Below are 16118 nucleotides of genomic sequence, written 5' to 3'. Positions count from 1 at the left end.
GATGAAACCGAATAACATACAAATTAGAAAAAAGGGATTCAACACAATTCCGATTCTTTAATTTTCCTTAATCGTATCCAAAAATCTGCAAATTCAGCTATTTTGCAGAGCAGTACATATGACAGTAAGAAATGCTTTAAAATAAAAAGAAAAATAAACAGTAAGAAGTTAATGATTTGTGAAACAAATAGTTCAATATTCAGCACTGAGCACAGTAGAACAGAAATGGAGAAACATCTAGAGTTTTTCTTATTGGACTACATAGCAACAAAGCTCCATTGTGCTATACATTGTGAAAAGCCACACTAGATTTGAACTAAGTGGTTACCAAATTTTCCTCATTCAGAAGGCCTCTTCCAGTTTAATTTCTTCTCTTCGTGGAGGATCAAGATCTAGATAAGTAAATGGCTCTGTTGGTTCCTCCCTGCAAACCAGAATGAAAAAAAATGATGTTAAAGCAGCATCAATACTGCTTATCAGCAAACAAGCGGATGAGGTGACAAGGAGATCTAAATCAACTATGCAACAAGACCTGGTTGATGGTACCCAAAATTTAGGACTTGAAACTTCAGGGAACTTAATCTATCAAGATCCATATCCCTGTAAGTGATAGACCTATTGACTACAAAGAACTTCTACTCAATGATAGATACCGAACAAGTTAGACAAGTAGAACAGTTTTCATGGAACACTTCTAAGCCCTGCTAAGAAGACGCGATAAGTTACAAGCGCAGCTAGACATGGTAGACAAAATTTAGGACCTCGTCGAAACTTCAGAGACACTATTCAATAAGATTATGATCTCAGTGTGTTTCTCAGAAATAAATACAACGACTTCTGCACAACAAATCAAGGATACTTAAGAAGTTGAAAGTACAATTTTTATCATGGAACACACACTTCAAAACAATGGCAAGAAGACATGAGAAGGATACACGACCGCTACAGTTTACTCCTTTCAATACTGTAAATAGAGGCAATTAATACGATAAAAAACACATCTTTTGAAATTCGGTGAATATAAGCTTTAAGTGTATATCAGTTAAGGAAAGAAGCCTTTTTGTCCTTGAAGCTGAAAAGGTGAGTTCAGCTTATGAGAATATCTTACTCAAAGAGGTCCAGGCAGAACCGCAGGTAATGCCAACTACCGTCCTATTTGATTTGATTGTTTACATTTCCATGAACTTGATTAGTGTGAGCATACTTGGTGGATGATTTATATGTCCTTATGTAGTATGTGACTCTGATGAAGATATCAACTGTGCACGATTTATGTCGGAGTGCTATATGGGCCTCTGATGAAAGTTATCAAGTATGCGGTGCTTGTTTGAATGTGCATATGCTGCCCTAAATACTTAATACATGCATTGATTTGCCATACTTTTTTTAAATCCATCTGTGTAGTTTTTCTGCACAGCCTGTCCCAAGCCAGAATAAGTGATTGGCGTGGCGAGTCAACAGTAAAAAAACACAGCCATTTCCCCTATGAATATAGGGTCGTGATACGCATGGCGAGCCAGCGACTGACTGAAAGAGGGCGAGAGGAATACCAAGGTGGGTGACCGCTTGGGAAGTCCTCGTGTACCTTTGTTTGGTAGACAACCAGCCATTTCAGCAGGAAAGCGCAAGATCAGTACCAAGAAGAGTGACTGCTTGGGAAGTCATCGTGTTTCCTTTCTAGCCTACCCCAACTTGTTTGGGACTAAAGGCTTAAATGAACAAGAAGATGAAGAAGATAATTTAAGTTTTTAACCTAAGGAGTAAGGATCTAAACTACTGTTAGAGCTGAGTGGTAAAACTGTCTGGCTTACAGCATCATTATCATTCAAGAGTGACAAAACCAATACCATCAATACACACAACAGTTCATAAAAGTGACGTCTATTAATCAAACCCAGGTATCAGACAATTAGAGCGAAGAAAGGAAGCAATAATTGCACAATATATGTTATACCCACATACATTCTGTGAATTGCAGACAAAATTTAAACTGATGTATTATGTATAAGGATTATCGCTTTCAATTCCAACCTGCAATTCATCTAGCTAATCAACTAAATTGAATAATTTTTAATTTTCTATGGTTATTAATTGAGATTTCTAAAGACAATGTAACCCTATCTAACAGGGCACAAATAAAAATGAAATAAATTCTTCAAAAATCTGAAGAATGGAAGAAAGAATACTAACCCAGGTTTAGAGCGCATACATCTGTAGAAGAGCTTGAAAGGACCTGGTACTGTCTTAAATGGATTCCCTTCAAAACAAGCCTACAACCAACAACAATATGAAAAATAAAACCCTTTAGAATCATGAAATTTTCACAAAATTAAGAATAGAGAAAGAAAACCCTAATTAACCAAAAGACCTGAACAAAATCTTCAGCACGATCATTGCATCTATGAGCTTTAGGCTGTCTTGTATCACCTTCTGGTCTTCCCCATGGACTCTCTCTTCTCGGTACTGGTCTTGTAGTAGTAGTTGTCGACGATGACGAAGAAGAACTCATTTCTCAACACACAAAATGAAAATGTCGACTGAGAGGAGAATTTAAGAAAACCACTGAAATAGCCTCCGTAAAGAATGAGGCGCTTATAGTAAATGTAAAACGAAAGATGAAAGGCCCCGATTGATTTAACAACAGTAGAACATAATCGACGGTGCAGGACAGGTCAAACTAGTATATATGTATTAGCTTTATGGATCTAACCTTGAGATTCAGAAGTCTACACTCCGTCAGAGGGAAAGGAAGGATCTAGAGAAACGGAAAATGGGTCTCCAGAGTTTGATGAATGGGTTACTATTGATTTACTTTCTGTTTATGGTGATTGTAACTCCACTGTTTGATTGTCAAAGTTGTTTACCAAGTAGCTTGTTTCCGGATGTCCTTGTTGATCTGAACACATGGTATGCTAATGAACATGGAGATTATTTGAGTATCGAGAAACCTCATTTCTTTGTTGGTCTCATTTGGCTTGAGCTCATTGTAATGTGGCCTCTATGCATTGCCAATTTCTACGGGATCTTCGCAAGTAAATCGTGGGTGAAAAAGACTTGCTTGATCTATGGTGTCAGCACTGCTACATCCATGGTATGTCTTCCTTTTTATTTCTTCTTTTAATCAGAACCCTCGATCTTACTTTAGGAGAATCATCGTCAAGTCATAAATGTACTATATTTACTGCATAGTACCAAATTTGCGATAGAGTAGTTTTGGATCAATCTGTCCACCTTTATACTACTTGGGGTTGACCTACTATGAGTGTTAAATTGGGTAGTTGAAGAACAGTTTTCGGTGATGTCCTTTTTCGGACAAGATTAGCATAGGGGTGCAGTCAAAATGCAGCTGACTCTAGTCACATCTTGCTCATTTACGTCAAATTTGATGATTTCATTGAACTTAGCTAAAAATTGATGGTTGGATTTGAACTACTTGTTTGTTTTGTTAGTGTGGTTTTTACTTTTGAAGTGATGTAAAAAAAATTTCTTTGAATTCTTTATAAGGTTTTGATTATAATGTGTGTTTCTTATCCTCTTTTTGTAGGTTGCAATTCTGTCAGAAATGATTAGGTCTTCAAGGGCTTCTTCTACACTATTGAGCATTTACGTACCTTTCCTGGGGTTTGCTCTAATTTCGGTCCTTAATGGTCTGCTTCCACATTCATCATCGGTTAATGTCATGAAAACCTCTGCAATGAAAGGAAAAAAGAGGGCTTAGATGTGGAGCTTCGTATTAACTTTCTTAATGTTGTTGTACTTTAACGTTAATCGTATATTCTGATTAACTATTCAATTATTTCACCATTTTGAGTAAAGACACATTCAATCAAAATCTACTTCTGCTCTAATATGAAAGTATGTGAATTTTCTTTAGTTGTTAATGACTAATATTAATCCAGACCCTCGCTAGCAATTCGGGGTCCGGAAATGTTCGGGACACTAAATGTACGAGTATTATTCGTTTTGGCCGAATCCACTATTCAGTCAACGGGTCGTGATTCGGCATTCGTTGTGAGAATATAAATTCGTTGTGAGAATATAAATTCGACGCACAAAATTCGGTATACAAGGACATATAAAAAATCACTTTTTTAAAATATAATCTTGTCTTATATATTAGTATGATTTTAAGGAACTATACATATGATATATGCAATATATTCATCAAATAAAATATATGTTGGATGTGTAGGACTAAGATTGATGTACGTAGGGGTGTAAATTTTGCCCGGCAGCCCGAGGTCCAGTACCGTCCGCCCTGTCCCATGACAGTTCATGGGTGACTGTGGCCCTTTACTGGCTGGCCCGATCTAGCCCATTTAAATAAGACGGCGGGAACATGACACAATTCAAATATTCTTGTCCGGCCCAATACCCTCCCTATTATCCCGTCAATGCTACCCGCCATGTTAGCCCGCCAGTGTTATCCATTTACCTAGTCTAAGTGATTGTTCTCATTTGTTTTATCCTAGAATATACTTGGTACATATACTTAATACAGTCAACCCTCATAGTTTTCATATGTACTCCCTCCGTCCCACTATTAAGTGACCTACTTGAAGTTTGCACAAATTTTAAGGCAAGCAAGGAAAAAGAGATTTTTAAGCATTTTTTACAATTATATCCTTATGGATAATAATTAATAAAATTTTGAAATGATTTATCTCTCAAACTACACCACGGATGTTCGCAAACTTTATACCATTGAAAAGTTTATACCACGGATGTTCGCAAACACCTACGTAACGAATATAAACATGCCTATCAAATTATGCATATTTCTTAGGGAAAATTAGGCTAAGGCCCAACCCATGGATAACCCATAATATAAGGCCCTTAATTAAAAGAAGTTTAAATCTAGGCCCCGAGTTATTAAAAGACATCCATGCCCTTTTATATATTGTCAAGCCCCAAATTAAATAAAATTTAAATTTAAGCACAAAATTTAAATCTAGGCCCAAAATTATTAAAATACAGTGTGAATGTGTAAACAGAAGTTACACATGCATATGGCATGTGTATCCTGAAGTTATACATCCTTATGCCATGTGTAATGCAAAGTTACACATCAAAAAAATAGACATCAAAAAGAATACATACAAAAAATACATGTATTACTTTAATATTCATTTACAATAATTTCTTAGCATGTGTAACTAGAAGTTACACACGCATCTGTCTAGTGTAATTGAGAGTTACATATGCATCTATCTAGTGTAATTGAGAGTTACACATGCGTCAGACGTCTGATTTGCGCTTTTATGAAGTTTAAATATTTGCCTTTCTTTCTTGTCTTCCTCCCTCCAAAATGCTTGCATATCTGCAACGAAATAAACATCCATAGATTAGGTTGAACAAAAAGAAAAAATAATAATATTATAGAACAATTATAAGGCAAAATTATAGAAGAAAGATCACAGAAAAGACACATGATAACCTATCTTAGCATGTGTAACTGGGAGCTACACATGCATCTGTCATGTGTAATTGACAGTTACACATGCATATGACTTGGATACCTAGCATGTGGAATTTTTTGGTTGCAAGTTTGTTTATTTTAGCATGTGTAACTAGGAGTTACACGTGCATCTGTTTAGTGTAAAGAGGAGTTACATGCATATAGTTTGTGTAACTAGGAGTTACACATGCATATATCATGTGTAATTGAGAGTTACAAATGCACCTGACTTGTGTAACTGCGAGTTACACATCCATATAAAGCACACATTTTCAACTATAAAAAAGCTAAAAATCATCACTTCTCACCTGGACAGTAGCCAACATCCTTATCTATCCAGCCATAAACTGTAAGAATATCCCAGAGCTTTGATAAATGTTCTTGGTTCTCTTGGTAAGCTAGTTTCTTATCAGTTCGCGCAAACCACATCGAGACCTGCATAGACATCAATTGATATAAAAAAGGTTATAATTATTCAGAAATTACTTCCATAGAAACATTGAAATACCATAGTCAAAACACCCCTAAACAAGCATGTGTAATCAGCTGAGACACATACAAAATCCATGCGTAATTCGGAGTTACACATGCATCCTTCTAGTGTAACTGGGAGTTACACATGCATGTCACAGTACCTAACTGCTGCATCCTAAACCTGTAATCCTATAAATAGATGCATAATCCATACCCAGTCAGTTGCTCCAGAAACAGCCAATCCCCAAAGGCAGGTAAATACCATTCATTTATAATCATCCTGCATAGAACAAAAACATGCAGAAACTTAACTAAAATCGATTAGATACACGTTTCATACCATACTATCATTGACATATTATACGCACGTTTTAGAATGAAAAGAATGCAACCTTGATGGAAAGAATGCAACATTTTTAATCAGTAACAACCATTAATATGTGTAAGTAAAATCTATGTAACCAGAAGTTACACATTCAATCAGTATGTGTAAGTAAAAGTTCCACATCAAATTAGCATGTGTAACTAGAAATTACACATCTATTTAGCTTTTGTAACTAGAAGTAGATTACTCAAGGAGTAGTACAAGGCAACCTTGTAGTATTTGACATCCCAGCCCTTTGAACTCCCTCACAAACTTTCCAAGGCATTGAATAGAAGGAGATGGCATTCTTATTCTTTCTATGAGTAACCTGAATAAGATGTTCAAAAACTGAAACTAGTTAGGATATATTTATCATCTATCAATATTTGCATAAAATTTGATCAAAGCAGTACTTGAAAACCTAGGGAAGTTATCAACGTTAAAATCGACAAACTAATTGAAACAATTACTTTTATATCGGAGAATGTCTTGTTTGAGTTTTAGCCAGCGTATCAAATCTGATAGATTCTTAATCTGATAAACACAATACATTATAAACTTCTATTCTAACCAACACAATATCATATTGAACCTACTAGTAAACTGCACAAAGCATCATTTCAACTAAACTACACCTTCAGGTTTTGTAGCCCGTGCAGGATATGTCTCAGTAATTAATACGTTACTAGAACTCATGTATAGGCTTAGTAATCTATAACAAAAGACGGGCACATAACCGCCAAAAACCTAATATCAATCTACGACTGATTTTACACATTCCAACGGGACTGAATTCTGACAGATATAACTGTATAAAATTTCCCATTTGTGCTACTTACCATGATCCATTTGTTTTGAAACTTTTACATCTCAATCATCACATAAATGGGTTCTACATATCCAAAAATCAGACAAAACCATGAAGTTAAAGTGCTTAATTAGAGGTCTCGAAACTCTGCCACGTTATACAAGTTCTACAGAATGTGTCTCTGTAACACAGAAGTTTCTGCCACTTTCCTTGGTCCGATTATCCTGAAATTTTATACGAGTTTTTCTGACAAATCTAAGTATAACGTATTCAAATTTCACAGAGTTCTAACGGTCAGATCTCGATTTATAGCCTTAACCGTACATATGTTCCAGACATTAGAAAAACAGATTCGTAGGTAGGTTGTGCTAAGGTTTTATCATCTAGACTAAGTTTCCAAGTAACTCAACACTGAAACTAAAGTTCCAGCAATAATAAAGGTTGGGGAAAGAGTAACTTGCCTTCGTTTATGCTTCACCCACCCATACCACATAAAACTCCTTCACCAGTCCTTTGGAAATAGGTAGCCTGCTTGGTTCCCTTCAAACACTTTGCGTGGAGTTTTTAACGCAAAAATAGTCTAGCATTGTTCCTAGGTCATGTGAAAAATGATTTCTAGTAGAATGAGTGTAGGTGCAAGTGTTCTCTGTGTCTCATTATTATTCTTAGCTACTTACCATTGTAGCAGACTAGGAGCAACACCTCCATGTCATGAGAAGCTCATGCCAAGTAGCTTACTGTTAAGTTTATTGCTCCACAACACAGGGTTGACAAGGAACTCGCACCTTGCAGAAAGACATAGAAATGTTTAACCTTGATGTAACTTATATTAACAATATAATCCACAAGGTCAGTGACTATTACTTTCCATGACCATAAAAAATGAGGACAATACACTCAAAAATGAGAAATGACTGAAGATGGAAAAAAGTTAATGTTTGATCGTGGTGCTCCATTTTTTACAATTACTGACAATGGTGTCATGGATCTAGTACGTGAATGGGAACAATGAGGTTTTGTTGCCGAGTGGAAGGAGAAATTTAGTTCTAAACATAAATTACCTGTAATAATTTACCGCCCGCAACAAATGGATGTTCCGATATCCGCAGGAAAGGGAATATAACAACAAAAGAATGATAATTAGTTCCATGAACCATGTCATCACTAATGGATGTTCTATGAGAAAATAAACTATTAACAAAAATTGATACAAATACTCTAGATTAGATATATGTTTCAGTTCTTAAAACCAGTTAATTACCTGTGACAACCACCACCACCAGTAACACCAGCAGCAGAAACTAAAAACGGTTCATCCTCTTTCATGTCACATTCTCCTTCAATTATATCCCCTTATTATTCAACTTATCCATGAAAATTATTACCACTGCCATTAATCATCCCTGTAAAATCAAAATTGAAATATAAAAAATAACCAATCGAACCTCAAACAACAACAAGAACAACATCAACAATAACAAACAAAAACGTACCTAGATTCAAAATACATGAATCGATTGATTCAAAAAAAAATGTGTTGTTCCTCTCTCCGATCTCATTTGACGGGTTACGAATATTAAGATGCTTTGAGTTCATAAATAAACCTAGATTTTCGATCGGAAATATAAATTAAAAGTTAAATCGAATTCCAATTCAAAACCCTAGAAAATTTGTTTACAAAATTTTTCGGAAATTTCGATCTTAAAAGAGAGATAAAGATGAAATAATTATAGATCTTTGTTCTAATCATATTTTGAATACGGATTTCTAAATGAAATCAGATAGATTTGGTTTTCAATAATAAACCGAGAATATTTTTGTTTCTGATATTGATTTGGAAATCAAAAAACTAGAAGTTGAAATCAAATGAAAAGATGAAGATATATTAAACTTATCTTTCTCATCATGATTTGATGATTAAAACCTTCATTTCTAGTTGTTCATGACAATTTTGATTAAGATTTCTTCATCAATATGCACTGCAACCTCAAGAACAAGAGTTTTGGATGATGTTTTTATGATTGAGAACTTGATTTCGACAGAGAAATCTTCTTTGATCTGAAAATGAAAAATTTGACCAGAAACTATTTCTGCAGAAGAAAAACTCGTCCGGAGGAGAGAGAGATGAATTCTAAAAATGAAAATCTATTATGTTTTTTTCTCTTGTATATATTCAAAAGGGTAGTGTTGTCATTATTAAAATTAATAATAATTAATTATGGGCCGGATCTGAAGATAATTTAATATTTTGGGCCTAACAATATCATTTTCCTAAAGTATGGAGTTGACAGTGTATGATCCATTTAATGGGGCTTCTATATATTGAACCCATATAGTAAGGGGGTTCTAATATTTTTCACTATTTCTTATAATCAATTAAAAGGGTAATTTTAGAAATATCTCCTTGTTTAGTGATATAGGTCACTTAATGATGGGACAAAATTAAAAACCAAATAGGTCACTTAATGGTGGGACGGAGGGAATATTTCTTAACTTTTATTTCATAGGAGTCTAATTTTGTTAACCATATAGAGAAAATATTGAGCAAAATCTAAGGCAGTTTCCTTTTCTGATGATTCAATTCAGGAAAAATTATAGGAAGTTTGGTTTATCTTATTCCCATCTCAATTCTCGTATTTGATTATTAATTTTAAGTAAAACTTGTGTATTATTACTACTTTCTTTTTATTTTTAACAATATATATGTATAATATATATTTGTTTGTAATATTCAAGGCCCTCCCGGCCCCATCCGCCCGAGCCCAAATTACAAAACAGGCTTGGGTAGGCCATGGGTACTAATTGTAGATAAATAACCCTGCCCGGCCCGGCCCAATTTACACCCCTAGATGTATGTAAGATTTAAAAGTAAAAAATGTGATAAAAGATAGATAATTTGGTGATGACGTGACAAAGTATTGTACGGACCATATGGTTCGGTAATTCGTAGATACATATATAATTTGTTTTAGATTGGAGATTCGTGAATCTAAGTCGGTATTCCGAAAATACAGACAATAAATATGGGAATTTTTATGGATTAATTCGCGAACTTAACTAGGATCCAGAATTGTGGTTAGTTTTTCAAACCTTTTTTTTTCGATAAGAAAAAGGTTGTAAAATAAAAATAAAAAATAAAAAAGGCCAAACCAATACAAGAAAACAAAAGATACATCGTCATAGTTTCCTAGATAAGTTAAGAGACTGCAAAGATAAGAAACAAGACTGCTACGGGAAAGACCCTGCAGAGACAATAGAGTGAAAACATATACAGTATCTAAGACCTGCAGTACAATACAGGAACGCTGCAATTCACTGCAGAAGCGAGACAACATAGCTGCAAAACAGACTTCTCTGAGTCGACAACCCAAAAAAACACTACAGCTGCGCGAAAGTACAACAATTTGCGGGCGCAAAAATCTATGACAGCCAGTTCACAAACCTTGACCTGTGTTGAAGATATAAAAACCGTCGAGGAAAAGTGAATATTACTGCCCAAACCAAAAACACCCAATAGGCCTGCACACAATTTGTAATTCAATCAGCACTTAGTGAAAGAAAAGAAACTCCATATAAGGCTGCTGCGCATTCGAAATCCACCAATTACGCTACGATACAAACAAGATAGCCACTGAAACAGTCAAGAACACTTTCCATCTGTAGACAAACCTGTTCGAGGGACCCTGAGATGATATCCATATTTTCCATACAAAACTTATGTATGAATTACCAATTCCCAATTGTGCAGAATTTGATTACAATCAGTGAACTTGAAAGTGTCCTTGTTGCAGCTCCATAAGACCATCGTCTGCTTCGTAAGAATTACGATTTCGTATACCGATTTTGGCCTCCCACCAAAAACTCGAGAGTTCCTCTCCTTCCAAATATTCAACATCATCACATAGGGAAAAATCCACCACAGCTCTCTGCACTTCTCTATTAAAACATTAATGCTCCACACTTGAAAAAGTTGTAATACTGTTGCAGGAGGGATGTGAAAGAAAAGCTACAGTGTATAAGGATGTAGTCCGCTGATTCAACTTCCATATTATACAGCACAAACTAATCATTGTCAATCGTAACTCCTCTATGGATTAACATATCTCTTGTGGGAAGAGAATTATGGAAAACTTCCCACAGAATAAAGCTCACTTTATTTGGTATATCCTTCTTCCAAAGGTATTTCTCAAAACTACAATTCGGCGTATCACCTGTAAATGCGTCGGAACAATCTTTTGTGCTAAATTTACCCATAATATCGACTTCATCATCATCGTAACAGAGGAGTATTTCCTATATCCCTTCATAGTAAGTCCCATTCCATTTTCTCGTTAGCATTAAGTAGTTTCATCAATTCTCCATGCCATCTTCCTTGTCTAATCATGTCTGCAATAGTAGCCTTTTTGTCTCTACACAATTTGTACACTACTGGAAAAAGATCTTTCAACCTATCTTGCCAAAATCTAGTACCTCTACCATTTCTAATTTGAACCTTGAAGTGCTGCTGCAATTTCGAAACCATCTTCATTGCATTCCTCCGTAGACTTCTGCATTGAGAGGTATTTTCCTCCACTGGCATAATAACATCCTCATTTGCTTTGGATTTTTGTTGCACAATTCTTTTCCAAAGCACAGTCTTCTGCTTTGTACATCTCCACACCCATTTGGCTAATAAATCTTTGTTAGTGGTTCTAATGCTATTCACACCTAGTCTTCCGTGCTTTTTAGATAAGCTAACTGTAAACCATGACACCCAAGCCATTTTCTTTTTAGCATCTACTGCCCCCTACCAAAAAAATTTCATAAGTCCCGCCATTTTCTTCTCAATGCTCACGGGAAAATGGAAAAGGGACAGGAAATTTCTCATTAGTTTTTCAAATTAATCCAATTCCAATATCTCGGTTTTTTACACACTAATCTCCTTTTTAACAATTGAGACAGACCGCAGACATAATTTTTTTATACCAAACACCAAACAACAACGTTATTTTTGGGAAATGGATTATAACAAGTAAAAAAGACAAAAGGAAGATGAACAACAAAATCAACAATTTACTAACAACCACATTTTTTATTTTATTTTGATACTAATAGAAGTTTTCATTGGATGTTAAAAATAGCTTACATAGTCCTCCTCCATCCACTTGACAATGTAATGTTAGAAAAAACAGGTATGGAAAATCATGGACCATGACTTGATCCCTAAATCTATTGTCCACTAGTTGTTTTTCATTTGAATAGATAAAACAACAGTCCCACATAGACTAAAATTTTAAGAGTTTTAGACTTAAATGCCATGAGTTTTGCCTAAAAGGCATGGCCCTTTGGGTCTACACGCTTTTGTGTGAGAGAGAAGATCTATACTATGGCAAGGTTGTCTTTCCCGTACATGCACGCCGCTCGCCCAGTTGGTCGGACCGGGCTCGGTTTCGAGTATGGATGCATTAGATCGTATCTTTTGACTGAAATTTTTCGTACGTGTTTTACACACATGTAAAAGAGTCTTACTCTTTTTTTGTACGTGTTTGGCTCCGTTTTATGTGTCCGACACGCGTGCTTCTTCAGTGACAAAAGCAAAAGAATTCTATACTCTGTTTTATGTCTGACCTACTGACAGTGTGTCTCGCATGCTTTTGTCTTTAACTGTTTTCTACACACCTGGTTTTCTGACAAAAGCTTTTTTCAGTCACATGTGAGAATTTTTTATTGTTAGTAACGGGTCAATTTTTTATAGACTATAGAACCCAATTTTGCAATACAGAAACAGAAATAACTTCACTTCCTCTCTTAAATTTTCTATGCTGTTGTTTTTGTTTTACTGTAACCATTTCACTTCTTCATACATTACTTCCAAGCTCTTAGAGTACTCTCTTTGTATGCTACATTGAGGAGTATTATCAGTAGTTGTATCCTAAAGACATCTCGTCAACAGCTATAACATCTCTCTACAAGAGGAGTAGCAGGCGATATTGCCTTTAGATTAACGTATCTCATACATGCCTCTGATTTTTCCTGCTACATGTATCATTGCATCTCCCGAAACATCAATCAAGCGTCGGTTTGAGCTAAGTATTTTTTTCTCAATTAATTAAGATTGTTGTTACTACACCAACATGTAAGGGGGATAATTGTCTACATAATGGAAATTGTTTGCTTCAATCCTGTGTTTTTTTTTGCCAGTGCATGAGCCACATTATTACATAATCAATTAACTACCTTACAAAACCAGAAATTTTCACTAGAGAATTTGTTCTTGACTGTTGAGAGTAAGTGGTCATTATTGTAAGCTAAATCTTCTATCCATTCAATTGCCGTCTGCAAAGCTTTGCATTCGAAATATCTGCTCCAAACTCTGCATCCACTTCCTCATCCAGATTTATCCCTTTGACTCCTAAGGTATGACTGACACAATCACGAATAATCAGTCCAACACTGCTCTTTTTATTGTCATACATATAAGATGCATCCATATTAATCTTGACAAATCCTTTTTCAGGAGCCATCGACTGCTTGATATGCACTTATTCGTTTCTATTAAGCCTAGTAGAAACAACATAAACATTACATTGCTGAACCAGATTCTGAACTCTTATTATAGTATTATTAGCATTTGGTTTGATATTTTGCAAGACCAAGTTCCGCCAATCTTTCCGGATATACCAGACAGTGCACATTAGCCTGCAAAACCATAGATACACAATGAAGACCATAAACCGACCATTGAGCGGTCAAACCTTGGTCGCTGGGAAAACCATAGATACTTGTCCGCTTAGAGTCTTTTCCAGAGTGGACGAGTACATTTGCCCATCCACCCAACACGTCGCGACCTGCTCTAAACCTCTAAGCATCAAGTTCGAATAATACCGGAAGGTACAGCACCATGTCTCTGCACGATATGGTCAACCTTTATGGGCTTTAACCAAAAGCTCCCAAATATATCCATCATCACCAGTCGTCACTACCAAAGAGATTAGAGAGAGAGAGAGATTTTGATTTTAGAAAAAGAAGATGTTTTTGCAGAAGCTAACTAATGGATTACTCTTTATTTACTTTCCGTTCATTTCAATTGTAGCTCCATTATTTGATGGGCAAACAATTTTACCTATTGAATTCTTCCCTAAAGTCCTTATCGATTTAAAATCAAGTTACGCGCAAGAAAACAATGATTATTTGATTTCCGACAAACCCCACTTCTTCGTTGGACTTGTTTGGGTCGAACTTCTTCTTCAATGGCCTCTCTGTATTGCTAATCTCTATGGAATCGTCAACAAGAAATCATGGGTTAAGAAGACTTGCTTGATTTATGGTGTTTCCACTGCTACTGGCATGGTATTTTCTTACCCAAAATCTATAAATTTGTTGAATTACACTAATTTTCTAATCTTGTTTCGAGATATATAAATACTGATTCAGTATTTCTTTAGGTTGCAATTTTGTCGGAATTGATTAGATCAGAAAAGGGTTCATCCAGGGTTGTGAATATCTATGCACCTTTCATGGCTTTTGCAATAATCTGTATTCTGATTGGGCTGACTACCAAATCATCAACAGTTAATCTCACTACAAGGCCACCAATTTCTAGAAAAAAGAGGGCTTAATTCATTTGATTTGGAGTTTTTCTTGTATCTCATTTTTCTTGTGTTCATTTCTTTGTATTGAGATACCTCAGTTTTTTCTGTTTGCATGAATTGTTGTACTCTTAGATTTCCGATACAATTGATAGAACAATTATTTGAATTTTGTGAGGGAATATGATATCAGACTAGTCTAATTTCAGTATAGTTAGTCTTTGTGAACATAGATTAGCAGGTTGCGGATTTATGTGAAAGAGAGCAGTACTTTAACCATTTTCGGGTGCGAGATACAGTACCTAGCAGGTTGCTAATAGGGTACAGTAACTAGCAGTATTCCTTGAACTTAGCGTTAACCAGAAATGTACGGTTTTGTCATGTTCTTAAAATAGATTAGCTTATACCCAGGTTTTTTGGTCTACTAGTTTTTGTAATGAAGTCGTGGTTCAACAGATGATAAATTCTTATGCGGTGGATATAATGGTGTTGCTTTTAGTCTCGAAAATGAAGTTGATATAGAATGCTAGCTAGTAGCTACCTTTTTATGGCGAAAGGAAGTTGACACGTTCTTAAAGAGGATGTTAGTATCTATTCGCAGAACACTGATTCCATCAGTGCAAGTTACAAAAAGGATAAAGACAACGCCCACCGTGGGGCTCGAACCCACGACCACAAGGTTAAGAGCCTTGCGCTCTACCAACTGAGCTAGACGGGCAACTTGCTAGAAAAGGTAATTTCACCAAACTCAGTCTCATCTTCTTGACACTGGAGTGCAGACTTTTCTTCGATCGAATATGCCATAATTAATAATATCAATGCTAGTAGTCGTTGGTTAAGTACATCTCCATCATTCATTATACAAGATCTGGAGGTAGATAAACTTCTTTAGGATTCTCGCTATTGTTATGGTTTCAAAATTAATTTTGGGTAGAATAATTTTATTTAAGATGTTCGTACTTCGGAAATGAGAAAAAATTAATTTTGGGTAGAATAATTTTATTTAAGATGTTCATATTTCTAAAATGAAAAAGAATCTAGTTTACGCATGTCTTGTTATTAGATTATAAATTTGGTCATTGTTGCACTACCAAAAATTATATATTATGGATAAAATGTTTGAATATAATATTCCAATTTTATTATACCATAAATTAAATTTTGAATATTCGAAATATGAGATTTTTTTCATGCTTTTAAATGAGCTGAATTTTTTGAATAAACACTCATTGGCTGTTTTTAATTAAACGCGTCATAGCTTCTTTGTATGATCAGTTGATTTTGTAGCCTAGCCTCCATAAGTATATATGAATTCAACCACAACTTTATCTGGCATATCGTCATCATGGATTCTTATACATGTTCCATTTCTTATACAAGCCTGGCCCATTTTATCCAGGGTATGTTTCAGAACTATAGCCAGGTCATTATAACGATGTACAGCTT

At 35.3% G+C, this 16118-nt stretch overlaps 3 protein-coding genes and 1 non-coding gene across 4 annotated transcripts; 2 read left to right on the top strand and 2 right to left on the bottom strand.

Moving 5' to 3' along the window:
- Positions 1–37: 37 nt before the first annotated feature.
- On the bottom strand, positions 38–2571 carry LOC113287889. Its single transcript, XM_026536762.1, has 3 exons — positions 2369–2571; positions 2191–2270; positions 38–424 (listed from the first exon to the last, which is right to left on the bottom strand). Exons 1-3 carry the CDS (start codon positions 2507–2509, stop codon positions 343–345), a joined length of 303 nt encoding a protein of 100 aa, XP_026392547.1. The 5' UTR covers positions 2510–2571; the 3' UTR covers positions 38–342.
- A 159-nt stretch (positions 2572–2730) lies between these two features.
- LOC113287888 (sigma intracellular receptor 2-like) lies at positions 2731–3848 on the top strand. The gene is made up of 2 exons (XM_026536761.1): positions 2731–3091; positions 3545–3848. The coding sequence occupies exons 1-2, from the start codon at positions 2771–2773 to the stop codon at positions 3716–3718; spliced, it is 495 nt and encodes a 164-aa protein (XP_026392546.1). The 5' UTR covers positions 2731–2770; the 3' UTR covers positions 3719–3848.
- Positions 3849–13875: 10027 nt separating this feature from the next.
- LOC113285753 lies at positions 13876–14842 on the top strand. Its single transcript, XM_026534527.1, has 2 exons — positions 13876–14433; positions 14529–14842. Exons 1-2 carry the CDS (start codon positions 14113–14115, stop codon positions 14700–14702), a joined length of 495 nt encoding a protein of 164 aa, XP_026390312.1. The 5' UTR covers positions 13876–14112; the 3' UTR covers positions 14703–14842.
- A 475-nt stretch (positions 14843–15317) lies between these two features.
- On the bottom strand, positions 15318–15390 carry TRNAK-CUU. Its single transcript has one exon. It is a non-coding gene; the product is annotated as a tRNA-Lys (tRNA).
- Positions 15391–16118: the final 728 nt, after the last annotated feature.

The sequence above is a fragment of the Papaver somniferum genome, chromosome 6 (genome assembly GCF_003573695.1).
Source record: "Papaver somniferum cultivar HN1 chromosome 6, ASM357369v1, whole genome shotgun sequence".
Lineage (NCBI taxonomy): Eukaryota > Viridiplantae > Streptophyta > Magnoliopsida > Ranunculales > Papaveraceae > Papaver > Papaver somniferum.
Note: the sequence above shows the minus strand (reverse complement) of the source record. Positions and strands in the feature narration are given on the sequence as shown.